Source organism: Anomalospiza imberbis, chromosome 9 (assembly GCF_031753505.1).
Source record: "Anomalospiza imberbis isolate Cuckoo-Finch-1a 21T00152 chromosome 9, ASM3175350v1, whole genome shotgun sequence".
Taxonomy (NCBI): domain Eukaryota; kingdom Metazoa; phylum Chordata; class Aves; order Passeriformes; family Viduidae; genus Anomalospiza; species Anomalospiza imberbis.
In genome coordinates this window covers 28120724-28138914 of record NC_089689.1, presented here as the reverse complement: position 1 = coordinate 28138914, position 18191 = coordinate 28120724, and the positions used below count along the sequence as shown (strand labels likewise).

The following is an 18191-nucleotide window of genomic DNA, read 5'->3' as shown; positions in this document are numbered from 1 at the left end:
GGTGTCTCTGTTCCCCATCAGCTGCTTGATGTCAGAGCAGTTTCAAAGTCAACAACTTTATCAAAAAAACAATTGCCTGAAAAATGTACTATTTTCTAAAGTAAGCCATTTAAGATTTAAAAATGCTTAAAATTTAAGATTTAAAAGTTAATATTGTTAATTATAAGCACAGGAAGAAAACAAAGTGCTCTTTGAGCACACAAACAAAGCTTGCAGATCTGAAAAGCCACACAACATTCCCAAACTCCTAAAAAACTCTTCTACCAAGATAGATCATTTACAAGGAGTTTCCACCACTGTTTTCTGAAGAGAGATGATGGTCAAGAAAAGGCTGGTCACATCACCTGGGCCAGGCTCTATTCCTTGTTTCCATCTCCAAAGCTCAGTCTGAATTCAGCTGACGTCAGTACTGCATAGTCTCAAAACTACTTTTCCACAACCACAATCTCTAAACCACCTACAGGTATCAGACCATGATGAACGGGAAAAAAGTTTTCCCAGGAGCAATGTTGTACTCCAGTGTGACAGACAGTGAGCATTGCTGTCCAGCAAAGCAATCCCAATGGCCCTCTCTAACCTCAGTACGTTAAAATAAGTACAGAATATCAAAACTAAACAAAAGCCCACAAGGGTCACAAATTAAACGTCCATGGGAAGATAAGATTGCTTGAAAAACCTCCACCAGCTTATTAAATAATTGGAAAGTGCAAAGTTTTCAAACTTAAGATCAGCTCCTGCTCTAGAAACACAAGTCCTTACTGGGGTCTTTCTGGAACAGAAATTAAATCCATCCAGTGTCAAGAATGTACAGGCTGAACTAAAGGAGAAGATTATTCCATTTTAGAGAAATAATATTTGGCTCTTGAAATTCTTCCCTGTGAGGGTGGTGATGCCTTGGCAGAGGTTGTCCAGAGAAGCTGTGGCTGCCCCATCCCTGGAAGTGTCCAAGGCCACATTGGACAGGGCTTGGAGCAACCTGGGATACTGGAAGGTGTTCTTGCCGTGGCAGGGGGCTGGAATGAGATGAGCTTTAAGGTCCCTTCCAACCTAAATCATCTTGTGATTCTATGATTCTATAACATAATTTAGACACTCTGTGGTATCAAACCAAAATCTTACAAGCCCAGAATTTGCTGAAATGGAATCGATGAATTCGAGAAACTAAGGTGCAACTGGGTAAGTACAAAGAAAGCAAAATTTTGCTTAGTTTTTGGTCATGCCAAGAATCTGTCTTAAAACTTTTTGAGTTTAGACCTTGAAAAGGTTCTAAAACTTACTGGGTTTCTACTGAGTTCAAAAAAATAAATGCTCTGATTACAACTTTGTAGCATAAAACACAAAACCTTTGGATGTCTGCTCCTGACCACTCAGGTTTAGCTCACCTCCCAGCCATATGTGGTTGCTACTCACATCAAATATAACGTCCTACATGAATGCCAGAGTGCTCCATAGTTTAGCCCAAAGATCATTCAGTTTGATTATTTTGATAATAAAAGCCATTATGTGTTGTTAACACACCTGAGAGCCTTCAAGAAGCAACAGGCTTTTACTATCTGGCTGTTTCTTTAATCAAAAAAGAAAATGGATTAAGAATAACTGTCCTCTTCAAATAAATCTGTTTCAACAAATACTCCTTGGATCCTTATTCTATTACTTCAAGAATTCCCAAAAGCCACATGTTAGTGACATTCAAAATACTTTGTTTCATGAACATCCAAATGATTCATTTTTTGCCATCTTGATGCTGTGTCATCACTAATTAGTACAGACAAAAAAAAAAAAACAATCATAGCACGCCCTGATGCTTTTTCCAAACAAATTTAAAGTCTCCATGTTTTCAACACTCACTGAAGTTAATTCAAATTTATTTTCACCCCATCAGGAGTCTGTGACCACATTAAAATGATTGTGGAAAAGATCCAGGAACGTTCCTAATGCTGTATTCACATCCTGCAACTCACCCTCCAAACTTACTTGCAAAGGAACTCACAATCTTTCTCCTTTCCAGAGGCGCTTATGGGGTGCCCTTTCTTCACCTCTCTCTCTCTGATTGGGTTGCTCTAACAGCTGTGTTAATTCTGGGTTGCTTTAAGAGCGACACCTCCACAGAATGTTTTGAGATTGTTATAGGTCATCCCAAATACTTGGGGTCAAAGAGTTTAAGAATTATGTAGTGCAATGTATTTTAATCTTACTAGTCAAGAAGGGAAAATGAGGGATTTCTTAACTGAAAATACATACATCTTTATCTAAATGACAGAAGACAAATGCACACTATGTGAAAGGAAGAAAGGGAATTATGCACACACAGGGATCTAAGAACTCATGTCCCATGCCCTGCTCCAACTTAAAGCAAAGATTTACAACTTGCATCTCCCACACTTCACACTGGATGCCAAGCCATGTGATAGAGCTATTCCAGACACCCAAGATAGGCCATGAGCAGAAATTCCATCCTTGCCAGAGCCATGGCTGCAAAATGATCGATTCTGACACAACTTGCACTCTAACTGGTAAAAGATTAACTGGCTGAATTATCAGTCAGGAACTAGGGCAGGGGGAGAGGAGGGGCTTGGAAAGCAAACACTTGCTGTTGAAGGGGGAGAAAACTGCCTGCACCACCCAGACACTGGTGCAGGCATCCTTAAATCCCTGAGGCATCCTGGGCATGGCACCACAGGCAGGCAAGCACCAGAGCCCAGGCCAGAAAGGACTTCAGAAGGACAGAGCAGGCACATGGAATCAGAGCTGGAGAAGCTGGAAGAAGGCAGGGAGGACAGGCTCCCTGCTGGGAGCCTTGTCCCACTGCAGAGGAGAGGAGACACAGAGGGGACAGCCCAAGCAGGATGTGCTCTGAGGTGCAGGTGCTTCAAATCTCCCAGCTGTGAGTGCTGTTTCTAAATGGCACTTCTGCCTGATCAGCAACTGCAGCTAAAAACCAGATTCAGTCTGAAGTACAACTTATGCATGTGTGTCTGCACTGTGTATGGATTGCGATAACACAGAGTGTTGAAACATTTATAAACAATTCTAAACAAGAGTTCAGTTCCAAACTCAACAGCCTGGAGTCATTCTCATTTAACACAGAATTTATTATTCATTTTAATGGAAAAATATTCAGTCACATTCAGCAAGACAAAAAGCCAGCTGCAAGGACAGCAAGCAGTGAAGAAGACATGCACCAGCAAAGGAGCTGCTGCCAAGCTAATGCCACTACATGCACTATCCTTCCCCTCACTGCCAGGGAAAGAGAGATTTTAATTGTTTCTGCAAATGATCCCACTGCTAGCTGCACGAGTGTACAGAAGGAAGAAGGCTGATGGATCAAACAGCAACTCTAACTGAGGATGTGAACTGTAACATACAGGAAGATCACTGACTGCCATGAAAAAAAAACCTATTCACTGACTTGATTTTTAGGCAGAGGAATGATATGCTAAACAGTCACTCCATGGTTTTGGTTTTCTTTTTCCTAAAGGGAGGCTCGTCTTTGCTCTTTAACATGAAATTAAGAGCAGAGATGTGAAAACAGAATATAGAAGACTGCAATTCATTTGGAGGCAGTTACCAAGCAAATACTTACCCCCAGTCCAACATGCCACACCCACTTAAAATAAACAATAAAGTTCAGCATCTCTGATTTAATGGGACTAGTATTTTTTAGAAATAGCTGGTATGTAATGTCATTAGTATGAGGAAAACATAACATGCATCCTTTCATTTTGGCACAAGCTACAATAACATTTTCAGCCAGAAATTAGTAAACATTTTTTTCTTCTGCTATCTCTAGGAAAAAAAAGTACTAACAGGCTAATTCTGTAGCTGGGCAACCCTTTCCTGCAGTTCTTGCATTGCTGCATTTGAGCTGTGCTCTCACTGCTCTAACACTGGTTTGCCACAGCATCAATACATGTACAACATTATGTCGTACTGACAAACTCCTGCAGCAAAATAATTCCCAAGTGAAGGAGCTATGCACTCACATTTTCAGCTCACATGCAGGCATCTACCTCCCAGAACTACCTATGCACTAGGTAGGCAGTGAACATCCAATTTTTTTAGCCAAAGTCACCAAAATTACAGAACCCACTTAATAAACTGAACAAAAACATACCGGCAACTACAGAAGTAAAAAACTATTGCAATAATGTTTTGTAAGAAAGTTGTAAAGAACAAAATCTAAGGAAATTACAGCAAAAAGAGTGTATTTAATTGGCTATTTTAAAAGAACCAGTAAGTACTTTCCTTTTTAGTGAAGGTTATATTCAAATTTACCTTAGTGGCTTCAGGAAGACTTTGTCAGAACCATCTTTCAGCTAGTTTCTAAATATTTGTCAAAGAATTCTTTGTTTCACCTTCATTTGCAGTTGATGTTCTCAATTCATGTGACCACATATCAAAAGTCAAATGTGGCTGCATCCACAGAAGCGAGCTTTATAAAAAACCATGTATTTGTTTGGTTTTGCATTTAACACTGGACACTATCACCACACATGATCCACACAGGCAGAAAGAGACAATGCTGCTCCTAAGTGAGCCACAGATGTGCACACTTTAACCAGAGTGCCCCACAGGCCTCACAGTAGCTGCATTCAGCTGATCATTTACTGCCAACAGCTGTGCCCAACACACAAACTCCACTTGCAAGGATGGCTTTGCCATAGGAACACCTATCTGCAATCACAAGCATCAAGACCAACCAATTAATTTCATGGATGATAACTAAGAGGTGCCAGTGGTTAAAATGATTCAGCCCCAATCAAACTGAACTGAATGTAAGCAAATACAAACCAAAAAGAAGATCTCAAAAAGCCTACTATGGCCTTAAAAATTCAGGTTTTTAATTCAAACTCCAAATGGAATAGAGATGAAGAGCTGGAAGAAGAGAATACACCCTGAAGCCTCCAGTCATATCTCTATGCTGTGTAGGGAGATGAAATGTTAAAGAGAAAACATTATATGGAAAAGAAAGTCGAAAAGAAGCAGAAGGGAGTAACTTGTGACTTGAAAGAAAACCTGCAGCAACCCTCCACAAATAAATACTAGGGGAGAGGAAGAAGAAAGCCACAAGAGATAAGAAGAACCAGTGTCTACTTCTTGTACTGTGGTGTCAGCTCATTCCTCTCACTGAATGAGGTCATCTGCAGCTTCAATTCCAGGAACAAGGTGATGGAAATGGAAAAGCACCCTTAGGTCATTATTGAATCCCAGACTGGTTTGGGTTGGAAGAGATCTTAAATCTCACCCAGGTTCCACCCCCTGCCATGGGCATGGACACCTCCCACTATCCCAGGCTGCTCCATGCCCCTCCTGGCCTTGGACATTTTCAGGGATGGGGCAGCCACAGCTTCTCTGGGCAACCTGTGCCACAGCCTCAGCATCCTCACAGGGAAGAATTTCTTCCCATCTAACCCTGCCCTCTGTCAGTGTGAAACCATTCCCCCTTGTCCTGTTACTCCAGACCTTTGTCCAAAGTCCCTCTACAACTGCCTTGTAAGTCACCTTCGTCCTTTCCCCCTTCTCCTTCCTCTTCATTACTTCCAACCAGCTCACAGTAAATCTGCAAAGTCATATTCTTTAGGAATATTTTTAATTGCTTAGATGAAAATTCTTCAAGCCACAGAAATTCCACTTCTCTCTTTGAGAGACACCCTAATCACTCACAACTTACCAGCACTGCTGATCAGACCCATGTCAGACCCTTCCTCACAGAGATCAGGTTTGCAAACACTGTTTTTAGGAGAACCCAGGGCAAAACATGAGACAAGAGTTTCTCCTAATGTGTCCTTCCAGACCCAGGTCAGCACCATGGAAAGGGAGAGGGAGGATTTGGTAACAATGCACACACAATTAAATTCTCACTGTAACAACAGACCAACCATCATTTAGTATCAGTACTTTAAATAACTTCCTTCCAAAAGTGCACCTAGTAATCTCCTAAATTTATCTTTTATTTATTTTATCTTTATTACTTCACTTCTATTTTATTATTTCACTTCAGACATAAAGCAGTACTTTTACCCAGTGCACTCTCTCTGCAAAACCCGTATGAATGCAAGCAGCTGTGGAATGTGCACAGCTCCAATCCCAGGCAAAGATGTACAGAGGGAAAACAGCAAAAACATTTAATAGCAGAAACATTAAATTCCTGGGGAGTTCAAAATAAGGTCTAGAGAATTCAAAGCAAAAGTTAACAGTGATTCCTCATATATTAGGGTGTACATGCTGACCTGGAGCATGACTGTGCAAAGTGTCTGGCTGAGGGTTTTGCTCTGCTTTGTTTTCTTTACAAACATCCCTGTGTTGAATGTGTTGCAGCCATGTCAAGCTTTCTGATCAAGAACTTTCCAGAAACATGATGCCAACCAAAGGAACAAAGGCTCAAAGTAGCTTCTGGATACACCTTGGATTAGCCAGTTTTGATTATGGTCAGACATAGGATAATGTGCCCAATCCACTGTTTTTGTCTTAACTTCCTGGGATGCTGTCAGGTATATGACAACATTAGGGAGGAATACTGAGAAAGGAATAAGGAAGGGGGAAAAAAAAAACCCATCTCACTGCACTCAATAGTCAGGAAAGCTGGAGAGACCAAAGCCATGATCACAGCCAGGCACAGTGTGGGGAACACTATAAAACTTTCCCAGGCAGTAACCAGGTAAAACCAGGTACAGTGCACTCATTTTCTGAGCACCAGTTAGCATAATTAAGTAGAAGCATAATGGGAATTTCAGTTTCAGCTTTGCAAAGCCCTCAGATAGTTGGAAAAGATAGAATAAAATGAAAATGTGTCTTTCTACCTGCTAATCTTGCAATTCTCCCATAGGATTTGAAAACTAAGCTTCCTTTTTATCAGCTTGTGCATTATCACTAGCTTAAGAAATAATCCTGTAGTCAGAATATAAAGCATATTTTCCCTGTGGCGTGTGAGCTAGACCAAAATCTCACTCAGCCATTGGGAAATACACTAAATACAGACAACAAAGATAATGCAACTCAAAAAACAGGAAGAACACATTAAATACCATTCTCTAAGAATTTTTCCTTACCATACCTGTGATACCTGTATCACAGTTTATAATATACAAAATATCGATAACAAAGAATCTGAAGAGACTTAAATAATTTACATTTGTAGCCCAGTTTAAGACAGCCCACTGAGAAAAATAAGATGTACAAACTGCTGTTATATGTTTCACCTGAACAACCTGACATTCGAAGTTATTGTAAGATTTGCCTTCCTTGGCAAAAAGTGAGGACACTTGCATTACATGAGGCTGAGTTTGAGCTGACAGAGGCCAACGTGACCCTTTGCTGACATCCCTGATGTCAGGTAAGCCATGGATGCATTACTGTGCCTGGCACTGAAAATAAACCCTCCCTCTGCATCTAATTCCTTTCCCCCTTGTACTTTGCAAGGAGTACAGAAGCAGTAAAAGCACTCAATCCCCCACCCCTCCAGAGCTGAAAGGTTTAGCCAAATCTCAGCAGATTACAGCCCACTGCAGGATAACTGTTCCTGCTCCTGAGCAGCTGAGGTGCTGCTGTGGGTGCTGAGGTGCCTGAGCTAAGCAGGACAAGCTTAAGCAGTTTAATGGTGAGTCATGCCCAGAGCACTCAGGAATTGTGAGTGGGCAGCTCAGCAGGCAGACACAGAGGTGAAAAACCCTCTCTTAAGGACAATAATCTCCTTAGCTGGTATGTCAGGAGCTGAAAAGGGACATGTGAACAAGCCCTGTTCTGTACCACCCTTCTGCCAGGAAATCCCTGCTGCTGGCTGGTGCCTGGGGTCAGGAGAATCCTGTGTCCCACCCACTGGCTCATGAAGGGAACAAGCCCTGCAATGCTCTCCCCTTTACACCTCAGCAATCATGCACAGGGCTTTGAGGTCACAGCAGGCTCACACCTCCATATGACCACATCTGGATACCCCATAATTTTGGACTTCCTAAGCAATCAGGTACTGATATCCCAGTCCCTGCAATATAAAAATGCTCTAAATGCAAAGGAGTGATTTAATGTTTTTACAGCTTATATTTCATTATTTATAAAATGACTGATGTATGATACTCATACCTTAAGAAGGGAAGAACTAGTAGATGGATATTCATTATCAACATTCATTACACCCTATTATCATTAATCTGTCAGTACCTGCTTCTACCAGTTAATTCCTTTGACTTTCCCCAATCTGCACCTTGTTACAATCTAACATGTCTGTAAGGACAGGAGAATTTGGCTGCTTAAAACTGGCAGCAAGTAATTTACATTTGGGCTTTGTTAAAATGACAGTGAGCATCACTGAGGCCAAATGTAAAAAGCCAGGCTGGAGGAGGTTATAAAAATTTCAAGTGGCAAGTGTCTCTCCTTTTATCTGACAGTTGTTATTAAGAGGCCATACTTCACTGTAACACACCAAATTTAAACACACCAGACAGAGGTAGAGCTCCACATTACACACAGGGCACCTTCCCTCTACACATGGTTTATTCCTGCTAATGGGACAGAACTGAACTGAAGCTGGAAGTGGAGAGTTCCTCTACCAGCAGCCAAGGCCATCATACCCTGAACTGCTGGATGCCTCAAAGGAACTCCTCTGGCACTCCAGGCTCCAGCTGGAGTAGGAAACACATCTCCATAACTAAATCATAAGATACTTCATTTATTATCTGTACTTCTACGTGTATGTATATCTAATCTTAGATAAGGAAGGCATATGGAATGTTTCTCTCAGGCAACACTCCACTTCAATAAAATCAAACATATTTCTACAAAATTGAGAGGAAGAAAGATCCTTAAAAGGTTTAAATCACAACTTTAGCCTGACCTTACTCTGCACACACCTCGTCGTTCAACACTAAGACTGAAGGCTTTTGGTTCAGAAATCTCATTCTCAGGAAATAACAATGGCACTAATCGCTAGTAAAAATGCACCAGAGTGTTAAATGTACTCACTTCCTTTATCCAGAGCAATTTAGGAGGCTGCATTTCCACAGACATGGCTCCCCCCACGTAGTTCAGAACCCTGTGCTGGGTGGCATTGATGCGCTTGACTTGGCTCGCTGCACGATGGTCCATCCACATGATCACATCCCTATGGTTCTGTCCTTGGGGGGAATCAGGAAAAAGAGTTCTTTTAGCTCTGCTTTAACCCCAGCTCAGCACTGTAAGTTACTGGGCTCTAAACTGTTTCACACTTTCACTTCTACACTGAAAACTCAAATTCTGTTTGTGTTAATAATTCACAGAGGGTATCTGAATATAAAATTTTAGCCTTCTGACCCAACTTTAGCACATGTTGAGCACTGAGAATGCTCACTGAAACCAATCAGGCTCGGGAGCATTCAACAACTGTGAAACGCCATTTTCTCTTGTATTTCATTTGAAGAACCCAAACTTCCTAACAAAGTTCACATATTTAGTTTAAAAAAATAAAGTAGTATTTTGGTGACCAAATACTAATAATGTGACCAAATCTGAACCATTATGTTGTGAATTGAAATTGACTCCATCAGCTACAGGGATTCTCTTTCCTCTTCTATGGTTATGAGAATAACCACCCTAATTCCTTTCTGAAATACTGTTCAGAGGGGGATAATTTGCTGAAATGCTTTTATTTTGGATATAAAAGGAAAAAGCATTTGGCAAGTCTGCAGCACACACAAATGAGAACAAGAAGCAAAGAACGTTTTATCCAAATTAACCTCCAGAGGACCTGCCAGAGAGAGGGAACAGTAATCCAGGTGACACTGCAGATTCCTCTCTGGCTAAGTACACTGCACACTCCATGGCACAGCCACTCAAGTATCATCTTGAAAACATAGACCAAAACAAGGCAGAAGTGTGAGGCACATCAATATTTCTAAAATGGATTGAAATACAGCTCAGAACTGTGAAACTGCCTGAAACGCCACCACTGCAAGGCTCTTCACAGCATTACAGTATCGACTGAATTCTCCTCTTGTTGTTTAGCACCACCACTGTGTAAACTCCAAGTTCTCGGAGATATCAGAGCACAGAAAATGAGAACTGAATTTGACTCATTAGACCCAAAATAGCCTCAGACATCATTAGGCGTTGAACAGATTGTAAGAGACTCTCAAACTGAAAAATAAATAATCTGATCTAAATTTAGAAAAGGACATTTTGGGGGCAAAGCTGGGTTTTGAGAAGGACAGAAAGAGATGACAAACATCTGAGAATAGAAAGGGAACATACACAAAATTATGATTATGTCTCTGTAACTACTGATAGAGCACACACCTAATCTTAAGTGGGATTCACTGGGTAAAAGAAGTGCAGCACAAACTTTTTGGGAGTCTTCTGAATCATCTACCCAAAAACTAATAAAAAACCCCAGATTTTTAGAAAAAGGTCACAGACTGTTTCTGAAGTTTAGCACTGTCCTAGACAAAGACGGAACACCAGTGTAATAAAATACACAAACTGAACTTCTTGCCTGCAGCTCCATGACAGAGCAAGCAGTTAGACTACACTAACACTAACATTTTTAACATTCCTTTAGCCAGCGTGGATGGGCGTTTCTAAGAGCCAAGATGAATCAATGTGATCTTAGGATGCCAAATATTTAACTAAACAGTAAGTCATTCTCATCTCAGATTTTTAATTTTGTAGTAAAATTAAAACAGTAAAAGCAGGGGGAAAATCCTCTTATAAAAAAGAGTTTGTGTCACCCCCATCTCCAAGAGTCAGCCCCACCACGTGGCATTTGGAGGACATGGGAAGTTCCCTCCCATCAGTGGTAAAACTCACACAGTAACCACGTTTTTTGTGGATCCCTACCTTCAGAGTTGATTGCCAAAGGTTGGAACTGTTTATCCACCACAACAAGGGAACAGGTAGCATCAAACCCAAGCCCTCGGATCTGGCTGGCATCCACTCCACGGACAACTTCCTGAAAATACACAAAATACACAGGAATACAAATACATCCATGCATGTGCAAGTGCCATGTGAGCTAGAGAGTACACAAAATGAGTTACGAGTTAGCTCAAATGATGACATTTCCTAAATTCAGTGTTCTTTAAAATATCCAATCGTAAACACACATCAAATTACCAGAAATTCTTTGTGTTTCAAATCCGAATTCAGAGGTCTTTATCCACAGTCCTGGATAAAAGCAGGAAGCACAAAAATATCAGTAAATAACGGTAGCAGAAAACCTGCAATGTTAATTTTTTCTCTTTTCTAAAGCTTGGAACTGAGCTGGATATGAAACTTGGACCAGGATTAGGACCAAGTGTTTCCATCAGTTACTTCACTGATTTTCTGCCTGTGAAAGCAATAATCTTCCAGAATTGCTTTGGAAATATTGTGTTTGTCTTGCAATACTGAAGGGTCCCAAAACTAGAGTTGGTCAAAACCTGTAGCCATGATAACACCTCTGCAATGCACACCTTTACTCAGCTACCAAGAGTGTGAATAGCACACTTTTTGGAAGGTTTTCAAAAAAAAAATCCAAATCATTGCCCCAGAATGCCTGAACTTCATGGCTTCCAGCAGCCCTGGAAAAAAAAACACAACACCCACAAGGATTAAGTGCCAAATGAGGTTGCAAGACACCTAAAACGTAGCATGGTAATAAATTGCCACTTCTCAGCAACAATAAAAATATCATTATTTTAATTAGTACTATAAGGAAAGACTTTCAGTAGACTTGCACAGTGCCAGTCTCTTACTGGCTCTGTAAAACTGCAGTTTCTGAGACCATTTTATTGCTTAAATATAAGAGATTGTATTTAAAGAGGTCAAGAGCAAGAACAAAGCCACTCAGACAGAGAAAAATCAAATAAGCAGAGGAAGACTTACTCTGCTTTAATGTCAAGCTGTTCTTCCCTATCATTCCTGTCACTCCCTTCTTTTCCTCCTATCCACTCACTCCTCTTCTCCATCTCAGGGCATTTCTGCAGAGCCAAGCTCATTAATGTTTGAAAAGGCTGATCAATAACAAGACAATGGGTGAACAGTCCATCTGCAAATTACCAAGTGTATCATGAATATTTAAAAAGCCAACCTCAGAACATGCAGCAGGCAGGGGCTGTAGTGAGGAGGATGAAATGGCCTCTGTGTGCACTGCTAGCAAGGTCTCTAATTTACCTTTATCCTCAGCATGTATAGGCAGAGCCCTGGATCAGAGGGTACAAATTTTCCCCTGCAGTAAAGTCTGTTTCAATCTGGTTTTATGCCTGATACTATCCACTGACATTTATGATTTATTTTGGTCTTATAATACTGGATCCTCTTATAAAGAGGATAACAAGTGTTATTTTAGGGGCCATCCACAAATCAGATTACAATTTCTCTACAATAAATTCTCCTTTATGACTCCAGGGCAGCCCAATGCACATCTCTAGATATATGCACTGCCAGCTTCTGAGCAACCTTGACTCCTCCAAGAACTGTCTCGTGGGTAGAGCATGCACCAGCTAAACAAAGCTCACAGATGTGAAACCTGGAGGGAGTGGATAAATCCTCCCACTGCAATATTAGCACAAAGAAAGTTCTTTCATTCTATTTGCAGTTGTAGCATGATTTTTTTCACTCTGGCCTTCAACTCCTCACCAGTAAAACAGACATTTGTGAGATTGCATCAGCCTCAAGGTGCTTTCAATGCACAAGGGTGGTCACAAGTTACACAGCATGAACAGAACCGAGTGGAAGTGACAGGCACGTGGACTGCAGGACTGTGAACATTCAAAACTTGCACAGCCACCTGCAACACAAATCCTTCATTTTGTGTTTGCCCACCTTTGTGACAGAGCAGCAGGCAGCCCAGATGTCTGCAGAGGACTGCTCATAGTGGTCTGGCTGGGGCTCCCAAACCTGGATGGGTTGCTCTGCATGTGCCACCACCGTCCCAAAGCCGTCCACCAGCGCTGCACGAACGCTGGCTGAGCCCACGTCAACTCCAACGTAGTATGTCACTGCAGTCTGCTTCTCATTGGGCATTTTTAATAAAACCTGTTGAAGGAAAAAAAAGGGGTTAAAAGCAGATTAAATGACTGATGGAAAAAGTACCAAGAGCTGCTGCCTCCCATCAAGCCAAACATCCCACCTGTGGTGTGATGCTGGTAATTATAAAGTAACTACATGACAATTGGTTACATGTTACCCAGAGGAAAAAAAGAATAAATTTCCAAGAGCTCTCCACCATCAATCCATACCACTTTTAAGACTCAGAAAATAATTTTCTGAAAATGTGTTGAGCCATGAGAGCATGGTGTGAAAACTCTGCCTACTCCGACATCCTACAAGAACAAAGTGAGGTTAAGTTAATTGATTTAATTATTCACAATGAGTTGCTTATTTCACTATATTAAGTTTAACTATTTGACATTTAACACAGTGACAAATTCACTGCTCTTAATTTCTCATGGTTTTTTCTTAATTAATAGTTAAAATTTAAATTTTCATCAAGCTGTGAGAGTGCTAAGTAAGAGCTGATAGAAGTATTTGAAACATCAGACAAGTACCATGTTTAGTGCTTGTATGAACCATTTACATCTCTGAAACACATGAAACTCAGCTGACACACAGCTTCTGATATTCAGAAAATGAATGGATAAATTGTCATTTAAAACACATGATATTTACAGAGCATCAAAATGTTTCTACTTAAAAACAGCTCACTTCTCCTAAAGAAGTGACCTGATAATATCTGCATATGGCAGATGGGATGGTTAGATGGAGGAATATAGGCAAAGGGGGAAAGATCTGGAAAGTCTTGATTAACAGAATATGCTTATTCATAATTCAAATTAATATTTTTTTTCTTTTTTTTAATAATAACACTGAGTACAGGTCAAGATCTACTGGCACAATGTAGGTGTCTTTCATATCCATGGCTGTTTTGTAACCACTGCTGCTGATAGATATCACAGATCTACAGTCATTGAGGGTTAGAGGCAGCAGGTGAAATAGAGAAGAAAATAAGAAGTCCCCTATCTCAGAAAATTCCAATTTTGGATAATAATTAATTAGGACAAAGTTTCATTTGCACTGAAAATGGCATAAAGCAACACCTCGGCTAAAGACAGCAACTGAGGGTTCCCTTCCTCCCACCCCTTAAACAGCTCATGGAAATGTGGTCAGTTTGTGGAGATCTGTGATCACACAATCATTCTTCCCTGCTTCAATCTGGCACTTCATGCCCAGACCCCACTGCTGGGTCCAGGGCCCATGGTTTTGTTTTGTCCCTGGTAGAGAGCAAAGCAGTCACCACACCACATTCTGCTCACAGCCTGCAGGGTCACCAGAGTAGCTGCACAGATCACCAGCTTGTAGTAATGTCAGAAAGTAGAAAAAACTCCAAGCTATAGAGCATATTGTGGTCCTGCTGGAAATCCTGGCTGCTGCCTCCCAGCATGCTGGTTCTGCCCAGCAGATTAGGTGCAACACACACTAATCTCCTTAAGTAAGGTCATGTGTCCAAGCGATGAGCAATCAGCTAAAAATAATGGTGTGCCATGAGTCTAACACCTAGGAATATTGGCAAGAAGGCCTGCTTTATTTTCTTGGCCCTGGCTCTGTGACCTGGTCAGAGGAACAAAAGCCAATCCCTCTGCCAGAGAAGACAACTCTGCCGCTACGGGTGATTAATACTGCATCTGTCACCTGGGGGGTGACAGCACTCAGCTTCTCCCTCTCAGCCCTCAGCTGGAAAAGCAGTTTCAAGATATTCTTTTCAACATGGTATTTACTTCTTAATTTTGCACTCCATCTCCCCAAAGCTCCAAAGGCTGGCTGCAGGTGCTGCAAGTTCCTTGTGAGAAATTTTACTACAAAGACATTGCATAATACTGTTCCTGATACTATCTCATAAATTTCCCTGTTTTTCCCCTATTTCAGCTCTGCCTTTAGCTGCTGACTCATAAAAGGTTAAGAATAAACCACAAGCTGCAAACCAGATTCTTTTTTTTTAAACACAGGCAAATCCTTCTTACTTGATCTTCACTAAATACAAATAGCAAAAGGAGTATTTTATATCCTGCCTCCTGCTCACACACACAATATTACTCCAAATTTCTCTTCTTTGTATGGCAGCCTTGATTTTAGCTCATTAATGTGTTTTTGCTACTTAGAGAACAAGCTTAGCAGATGTTAGAGAATTAAGCTTACAGTACCTCCTACTCAGCACTTGAAATTATGGCTTTGCATTGGATTCTTCCCACAAACATTTGAAACCTGGAACCCAATCTGCCCATGTAATGTTTACTTTCCTTTTTTTTCCTTACTAAGCAACCAGGATGTGCCTGTGTGAGTGACTGGGCAGGAAGCAGAGTTTGTTTATGTGCTCGAGCAGTCCATATCAGCCTTTGCACATCCACCGGTTCATTGCTGTCAATCACTGGGAACAGGAAAGAGTTAAGTGACAGTGCAAAACCAAGAACCCCAAACTTACTTGAACTGGTCTCTTTCTGAATAAAGCTCACCTAGATTCACAAAGCAGCACTCAATATCTCATGAAAAAAAGGCTAAAAGTAAGCATCAATCCTTTTTCAAGAACAGCAAGCACTAAGTTACAGAGGCTTTTCAAAGTAAAGTGTCTCTGCAACAGGATCTGATCTGCTTGCAAAAACATAATTTGATGCCAAGGGTTTTTTTGGAATACCAAACACTTGGTATGCCACCTACTTATCAACCCCATCCACAAAAAGCACTGTCATCTCTAGGTCATAAATGTCAGCAATTATGGACTCTGCCCAAGGGTATTTCTTGAGAACCTAAGAACTCAGAAGAGAAGTTGGTGGAAAATATTTAGCCAAAGTACAGTGATAAGAATTTTAAAGAGGAATGTTGTCACTCTGTTTTGTTTCCAGAAGAATCCTTTGGTACAAAAGAAAGCTCCAAATCAGAGCTGAAGGAAATCTTTAATGGAGTTCAGGGGTAGCAGAAGGTCCCTGCACAAGCTTCTTGCTTTTGAATTTGGACACCAACATTCATTGCCATGTGAAAAGAAAACTGTTGTGCAAATAAACAATTTGTTTGGATTTTTTTTTATCTGCTGGATTCTTTGCTTCTGCAGGCAATACAATCATGAGGAAAACTGAACCAGAAAAAAGACTGAAATAAAATGTCCTACAAGTCCAGTCAGACAGGTCAGTTCATCAAGCACAGTATTGCTAACATGACACCAAAATATTTTATGCATGGATGATTCATGTCCATGGACTTCCAAGGGGTGGAAGGCAGTGGAGTTAGGACCTTCTAAACCCCTGAAGCATCTAAACTCAGGAAGCCTGGCTCCTTGCAGCCAAGAAAAAAGGCCTCCTTCAATGCAGCCTTGTCTGTCCACTGCAGAATTCAAGCCTCATATTTTCAACTTATTATTTGAATTTGCAAACAGAAGGAGAGGGGCAGAGGAAAAAAGATAACTTAAAAGACATGTCCAGCTTGACCATGCTAATCCATGACTGTAACTGCTAAGTCAGGACAAGAAGCCAAAATTCCCTCCAAGCACTAAACCAGCAATGGCCTCTTTCTCTGCAAATCACAGCAGGGACAGAATGGCTTTTCAAACAAGCATTTATGATCAAAAGGCTACAGCATATTATAAATATTTATATGACCCATTAAATAATAGTCTGTATAAATATTATTCAAAATGTGCATGCTGGAAACCACAGACTTCCCAGTTTATCCTTGTACAAATGTGTTAGTTTTCCCACATAAGCAATGAAAAAAGAAAAAGAACGGGTGAAACTCAGTTGCGAAAATATTAAAAAAAAAAAAAAAGAAATAAAATCCTTAACATTATTTACTTTAATTTAAAAGGAATGAGTAAGTAACCAGAGGAATTTTTCGTGAGCACTGTTAGACTTATCTGTCCCACTTTACCTCACAGTGATCGAGCTGCCAGGACATACCTTTCTGTTAAAGCCAGGGTGCAGGAGGGGCTGCACTCACATCAACATAGGCACAAGCTCAGCACAAGCTTTCAGCAGCAGTAATTTAGACTTCGTGGTGCTGTGTGCTTAAACACAAACAATTAGGAAGGACTGGCATGTCTGTTTTAAACTTTGATCTTTGGAACGCTGCGGGCTGCCCAGACCCGGTGATTGTGGATAAACACTGTGTTTTTAGCAGTGCAGCTGTGCTTTTCTATGGGTTACCAAGAAAAAGATTAACAGGCTCAAGTTAGGCTTCGTAAGCTTCGTGTGAAAAGATCTAAATATGCTAAAGAGAAGCTGCTTTTCAACTGTAGAAAGGATATAAACCAAAACAAGCCCTTTAAACATTATACTCAAAATTCAGCACTTTGTTGGCTTGCTAGAGGTAAGTAACCAATACAAGTGATGGTGGTAGAGTGGCAGTATCTCCTCGAAGACAGTGAACTCACTTTCCTCTTCCAGCTTCTGTAATTCCTGTTTGAATGTGGAAAGAGAAAGAAGGCACATGGCTGTGTGGGAGAGCAGGAGCAGATGGGGAATTCTAACACTGTGGAGAAGGGCAGTACTAATATAGAAAATATCCTTAAATGCCCAAGGGAGTGTGCTATTAACTATCAACAAGCATTTATTTGTCAGCTACCCCAAAGCAAACAAAACAAACATAGGGAACAAAAGCACACCTCACCTTTTCCCTTCCCCAAACAGAAATATGTACATCCAGGATCTCTGTCTTAGGAATGTAAGGACTGTGCTAACAGTAACAAAATTGGAATAAATAAAAACGGAGCTGGGGAAAATATGCTTCTTCATTGAAAACCAAACACCTCTAGATTCTTTCAGCAGTTCTCTGGTACATTCTGTGAAGTTTTCTTGCATGTTACAAGGAAAAACAGCTTCAAATAATGGAATATTTCAGTTTAGGATAAAACTCTGATTCCAGTATTTAGATTGTTCCATCAAAACCTCCCTAACTGTCCCCCTAACATTGTAATGCAATGCCAATAAATCCCAGCATAGGCAGGACTGATAATATTCTACTATTTTCTAGTATCTCCTTTTCTCTCTATAAATAATTCACTATGTATTAATTTGCTGTAATGTCTCTCCAGATCTTTTTTCTTCCCCTTGCTTTCAGTGTCCAAGACAAAGTCATTACTTCATCGCTGCCCTCTATCTTTTGGATTTTAAATACTTTCAGGCCAAACTACTTCCACCTGCTCTGATTTAAAGCAAGGCATATTCAGGTTTATCCTGGTGTAACCAGGAAGTGGAGAAATTAAA

The 18191-nt window shown here is 40.7% G+C and overlaps 1 protein-coding gene across 10 annotated transcripts in view; it reads right to left on the bottom strand.

Moving 5' to 3' along the window:
* Positions 1-17829, bottom strand: part of FGGY (FGGY carbohydrate kinase domain containing) — a 124519-nt gene extending 106690 nt beyond the window's left edge. For 2 of the 10 annotated variants that reach the window (XR_011001811.1, XM_068198879.1), the window contains exons 1-4: positions 16858-17826; positions 12769-12981; positions 10804-10915; positions 8956-9107 (exon numbers count right to left, since the gene is read on the bottom strand). Coding sequence is in view for 7 of the 10 variants with exons in the window: in XM_068198879.1 (XP_068054980.1) it covers positions 8956-9107; positions 10804-10915; positions 12769-12981; positions 16858-16884 (504 nt within the window). In the remaining 3 variants the exon portion in view is untranslated. Of the gene's footprint in view, positions 1-4275; positions 4613-8955; positions 9108-10803; positions 10916-12768; positions 12982-16857 lie in introns of those variants that run through there. The other 8 variants (XM_068198882.1, XM_068198881.1, XM_068198884.1 and 5 more) reach the window with 7 other exon arrangements.
* Positions 17830-18191: the final 362 nt, after the last annotated feature.